Here is a 6,101-nt window from a genome sequence, read left to right as displayed (position 1 = left end):
CAGCAGCTGGGCCGGCAGCAGGTCTCCAGGCAGAGACTTCGGCCACAGCTCTGGTCAGAGCAGACGGAGCCACAACAGGAGCTGACCATGGTGTCAGAGGGTGGAGGTTCTAGGTGAGTTTCCAGGAAAGTGAGTTTCTTGAGTATGAGAGTTGCCTTGGCCCACAGCCCCCTTTATATCCTGCTGAAAAGCTGCTATCATGACATCATTATTTCCTGGTTATTGTTTATCCTTCTAGGAAACTTGATCATTTAATTACATAATTGTGTGTTTCTCAATTAGTATTCCAAAATGGAGAAAATAACACTATTCCTTTTCCTAGTATGCTCCTGTGTGTCCAATTGAAAGCCCAGTCCCAGTTCTTCCTTAGTGGGTGTCACCTTTGCTCCTGGTGGGTTCAATGTCTTATGAAACATTAGTCATATGACACTAACATTTTTTTTTGGGGGGAATGTGATATTCTCTCCTATCACTGCTCTTTGAACTTCAGAGAGGAAATGTTTCTTATAAGGCTCATGTGTATTTTGTTGTCAAAGGTGAGGGGAACATGGCTTGTCAGATGAAACATTGAAAAGGAATTAGACAGAAAGATATTTGGGGGGAGGATGTCCCACAAATAATATGGATGAATGTGATCCTACGTGGCCATCTTGGATGAGCAGGAAGATAGTTAGACCACAAGGAAGTTTCAAATTCTGTGTCTGATTTCATTCCACTGTCTCAAGCACTTAGCAATACTCATAGCTTTTAAAGAGAAGAAACACATTTTTGCTGTATGTCTCCCAGGCTAGGCAATCAGAATGAGATGCTGTGATTTATCTTTTAGTTGTCAAGCTTGTATACAGGATATTTTATTATAAAAGCATTCGTTGTATATAAACATGTTTGGAATGATTAAGCCTTCAAAAATATGTATCCAAGATATTCGGTTGGGTAGTAAGAGAACCTGACAGATAACTCCTCATCTGTTTCCTGTAGATACTTGACTAAGACACATGCATAAGAAACAGATTCAGTCAGTTCAGTTCAGTCACTCAGTCATGTCTGACACTTTGCAACCCCATGGACTGCAGCATGCCAGGCCTCCCTGTCCATCACCAACTCCTGGAGCTTACTCAGACTCATGCCCATTGAGTCGGTGATGCCATCCAACCATCTCATCCTCTGTCATCCCCTTCTTCTCCCGACTTCAATCTTTCCCAGCATCAGGGTCTTTTCAAATGAGTCAGTTCTTCACATCAGGTGGCCAAAGTATTGGAGTTTCAGCTTCAGCATCAGTGCTTCCAATGAATATTTAGGACTGATTTCCTTTAGGATGGACTGGTTGGATCTCTTTGCTGTCCAAGGGACTCTCAAGAGTCTTCTGCAACACCAGAGTTCAAAAGCATCAATTCTTTGGCATGCAGCAGCTCCAGCAAGTCCGTAGGCCCTGGAGCATTGGCTATGTGGTGCTGGGGTGACTGTGAGGAGATACCCCATATCCAAGGACAGAGAAGCACCTGCAAGATGGTAGCTGATGCTGTAGTGGTGGCTGTGTGGCACTGGAACGACTTTAAGGAGATACCTCAAGTCCAAGGGCAAAGGAAAAGTCCCAGAAAGATGGTAGAAGGGGCAAAATTGCATTTAGAATCACTGTCCATACATGCTAGAGATGCTTAGAAGGCTCAAACATACCTTGTTCACACCAGGACCTAAAGACCCCACAGAGACTGAGAGAGAACTGTGTTTGAGTGTCTCCTGAGGAGTTACAGTTCAGCAGTGGACTGCTGAAGGGGCAGGAGCTCTGGGTACAGAAGACCTGGCATAGCTCCCTTGGAGGAAGTATGGCATAGTCTCCTTGGAGGAAGTCGCCATTAACCCCACCACAGAGCCACCAGAACTTACACAAGACTGGGGAAACAGACTCTTGGAGGGCACAAACAAAACCTTGTGTGCACCAGGACCCAGAAGAAACAAGCAGTGATACTACAAGAGACTGACCCAGACTTGCCTGTGAGTGTCCAGGAGTCTCTGGCAGAGGTGTGGGTTGGCGGTGGCCTGCTGCAGAGTTGGGGGCATTGAGTGTAACAGTGTGTGCATGGGACCTTTTGAAGGAGGAAGCCATTATCTTCATTACCTCCGTCATAGTTTGGCCCCAGGTAAATAGCACAGAGGGAACATAGCCTTGCCAATCAACAGAAAATTGTATGGCTCCACCCATCAGAACAAGACCAGTTTTCCCCTCAGTCAGTCTCTCCCATCAGGAAGCTTCCATAAGCCTCTTATCTTTCTCCATCAGAGGGCAGACAGACTGAAAACCAAACACAGAAAACTAACCAATCTCATCACATGGACCACAGCCTTGTCTAACTCAATGAAACTATGAGCCATGCTGTGTAGGGCCACCCAAGACAGACGGGTAACAGTAGAGAGTTCTGACAAAGCATGGTCCACTGGAGAAGTGAATGGCGAACTACTTCAGTATTCTTACCTTGAGAACCCCATGAACGGTATGAAAACAAACAGTTTGGCAATAGTTAAAAGAAGGGCTTCCCTGATAGCTCAGCTGGAAAAGAATCTGCCTGCAATGTGGGAGACCTGGGTTCAATCCCTGGGTTGGGAAGTTCCCCTGGAGAAGGGAATGGCTACCTATTCCAGTATTCTGACCTGGAGAATTCCATGGACTGTATAGTCCATGGGGTCGCAAAGAGCTGGACATGACTGAATGACTTTCATTTTCAAAAGAATGACAGTTATTTAAGTCTTTATTTTTTAATTGGAAGATAATTCCTTTACCAGGTTGTGTAGGTTTCTGCAGTACAACAATGTGATTGACTCATAATTATATATATGTCCCCTCCCTTTGAGCTGCCCTCCCACCCCAATCCCATCCCACCCCTCTAGGTTGTCAAAGAGCACTGAACTGAGCTTCCTATGTTACTTTAAATGAAGAACTGAGATCAACATATATAGTATGTGGATAAGTTCCATACATTTTCAATAAAAGGTGAGGAATGATGACATTTATCATTTGTGCAGTACTCACTATTCATTATGCTAAATTCACTAGGCATTGTGCTGTATTCACTAAGCATTGTGCTGAATATCTTATATTTGTTTTGAATCTGTAATGCAGCATATAATATAGAGTGTATTCTTACTACTTCTTTAAGCAATAGGCCAAAGAAGCATAGAAATGTTAAGAGGAAAAAAAGAAAGCTTGTGTGTAAGATTAAACAGAAGTTAAGCTGTATTAGGACAACTGAGAAGGGGTGAAAAATAAAGCTTGCAAGCCTTTGCTGAAGCTGCTTCATCTTCCTGGAATGTTTCATCTTTGTCATTATCTTTGCAAACTACTATTCCTCTGTCAAAACCCTAGCTTTCCCCTGAATGCTTCCTACAAATGATTAACTACCCTGTTCAAATACAATTTGTCCCTGCATTGTGCTCCGAATTTTGCACTCTCTGTGATGCAGACACCCTGAGGGCATGAACTATAAAATTTAATTTCGTTACTGGGACAGAGCACATTAGTGACAAATGTTTGTCGAGTGAATGAAGGTTTTTGGATAAATTAAGGGTATGTAATGGTCCTTTAAAAAATATGTCTGTTTTGCCTGGTTGAGAAAAGTGGGAGAAACATTCCAAACAAAGGGATCATAGTTATACTTGAGGAAAACCACATTTGTTTAAGTGGCAAGCAATGTGTAACCTGATGAAACACATTTGAGGAAGTTCAAATTTGATCTATAGAATGAAACTTATTTACAGGTAATCATGGATAAAGATACTGTATTAACACAGAAACAGATATAATAGAAAGGAGGTGAGTACAAATGTTGATACTGGTTCTCTTCACTTCCAGACATCCCAGTTTAGCTCTCTTTTCTGAGAAATAACCACCATCACTGGTTTAATGTCAATCAGCTAAAAATATTTGCTGAACATCTACTGTCTTTGTTTGAATTGCAGCCAAAGTAGATACTGAAACAAAGATGTGAGTGCAAGTAGTTCACCTGGGGCAGCAATTCTCGGAAGTACACGTGAAGAAGTGGGAAAGGAAGACAGGAAAGAAAGAAAAAGCCAAAAGTCTGGGTCAATAATGCAGTTGCCATGGTGGGTAACTGAGGAATGACTCTGGGGCCTACCTGAGGCTGGGAAATATTAGCTGCCACCATTATATGCCTAGAAAATCCCACAGAATCAACTGAATATTATTGTTAACAGTGACGCTGGCTATCTTAGAAAATTGATAGATTTCTTATGCACTTTTATATTTCTTCATAAGATGTAATGGCAAAATGAATTCACAGATCTGAGCAATAAATATAAAAAGATATGTAAACAAATCTGTCAAATAGTACACTTATCTGGTATTGGAGGAATGTATTAACATTGCCTGAAGGCCAAAAAATAATATTTGAATAAACATCATTAAAAAAAGTACAAAAAAGGTGAGTTTGTGAATAAAGACATAAATGTCCCACAAAAGGATTCGGTAAGAATGTATATCAATTTGTAAAATTGGTTTTGAATGGGATTGGCAAAGACAAATGATGGGCAACTCACTTACGATCACATTCTTTTGTGTTATTCAATTTTTTTTTTTTTAAAGCATGTGTTTGTGTATAAGTGACATAAAATCCTTAGAAAAGAATTAAAGTACTTCAGATAAAATTCACAGTTCTCTCTACAAATTCAGTTCCATAAGTTTTATATGTTTATGTTTAAGTTTGTACTTATATATTATCGCTCAGTCTTGTCTGACTCTTTGTGACCCCATGGACTGTAGCCTACCAAGCTCCTCTGTCCATGGGATTTTCCAGGCAAGAATATTGGAGTGGGTTGCCATTTACTTCTCCAGGAGATCTTCCCAAACCAGGGATTGAACCCGGGTCTCCCACATTGTAGACAGATGGTTTACCATCTGAGCCACCAGGGAAGTCTTATTATATACTAAAAGATGATGACTACGTTGCAGTCAGTCTTTTCAGCTCTCAAATTAACTGTTGTGAATTACAAATTGCTTTTCGGGACTGTTTGAGTTCCCTAGGAAGAAGACCCAGAGATGAAAATTAGCAAACAGGGTGTTTATTGAGAAGTGATTTTGGGATTAGTCCTGCTAGGCGGAAAGGGGAAGGAAGTGAGCAGAAGTAGACAGTTGGAGAAATCAAGCTAGGATAGAGTTTCAGTGGACGTCTAAGCATGGCACTGGAAAGGTCCCTTTTTACCCTTGGACATAAAATCAGAGTCACCAGCAACACCAAGAAACTGTCACCAGGTCTGTTTCATTGCTTTATATCACCTGCCTGGCACTGAAGGTAGCCCCACTATAAGACAGAATCAACTGAATATTCTGAATAGTAATAATAATAATAAACCAAATCTACTGAAGCTCTGGCTACCAGAATAAAGCAGAATCCCACTGTATGTACAGGGGCTTCTATGGTGGCTTAGAAGATAAAGAATCTGCCCACAATGCAGGAGACCTGGGTTTGATCCCTGGGGCAGAAAGATCCCCTGGAGAATGGAATGGCAACCCACTACAGTATTCTTACCTGCAGAATCCGTGGACAGAGGAGCCTCGTGGGATACAATCCACAGGGTCGCATAGAGTTGGACACGGCTGAGTGACTAACATTTCAACTGTGTACGTGGATGAAAGACTCATTGTATGTGACCCGAAACAGAAATTAGATAGACTTTACTAACCTACCTATCTGCTGCTTTTGTAGGTGAAAAAACCCTGAAAGGTGGTGTTGTTAAAAATCATGAATTGTGCTCAATCTTTCCAAATCTTTTCTCATGTTATTATCTTCATAGATGCTCTATCACTTCAGTTTCACCTCCTTTCCCCATAAAGACTAGAAAATGATTAATTTATTTTCTAGACGTAACTAGTAGTGATCAGTATCATTTGACCTCTCTTGAAGGTTGATTAATTTGTGCTGTTTGGCAGGTGCAGGCAAAATTCAATTACTTTGGGTTGAAATGTAAATCCTTTTTAAAAAAGAAAGAGACTAACAATCAGATTCAAATTTCAGTGCCAATAGGGAGACATTTATTTAGGTTCACGGAAATAACAAGACATAAGAAAATCTTTACCAAAGAGTACACCAAAA

At 41.0% G+C, this 6,101-nt stretch overlaps 1 protein-coding gene across 3 annotated transcripts in view; it reads right to left on the bottom strand.

The window, feature by feature from the left end:
• LOC104990480 (keratin-associated protein 4-9-like) overlaps positions 1-6,101 on the bottom strand; it is a 13,339-nt gene that overhangs the window by 475 nt on the left and 6,763 nt on the right. Inside the window, exons 3-5 of one of the 3 annotated variants that reach the window (XM_010842570.1) lie at positions 3,996-4,009; positions 1,099-1,101; positions 5-48 (exon numbers count right to left, since the gene is read on the bottom strand). In XM_010842570.1, coding sequence (XP_010840872.1) covers positions 5-48; positions 1,099-1,101; positions 3,996-4,009 — 61 coding nt within the window. Of the gene's footprint in view, positions 1-4; positions 51-1,098; positions 1,102-3,995; positions 4,010-6,101 lie in introns of all 3 variants that reach the window. The other 2 variants (XM_010842571.1, XM_010842572.1) reach the window with 2 other exon arrangements.

Source organism: Bison bison, unplaced genomic scaffold, assembly GCF_000754665.1.
Source record: "Bison bison bison isolate TAMUID 2011002044 unplaced genomic scaffold, Bison_UMD1.0 scf7180017864180, whole genome shotgun sequence".
Taxonomy (NCBI): Eukaryota; Metazoa; Chordata; class Mammalia; order Artiodactyla; family Bovidae; genus Bison; species Bison bison.
The sequence above is the reverse complement of the archived record's forward strand: the minus strand, read 5'-3'. Positions and strand labels throughout refer to the sequence as shown.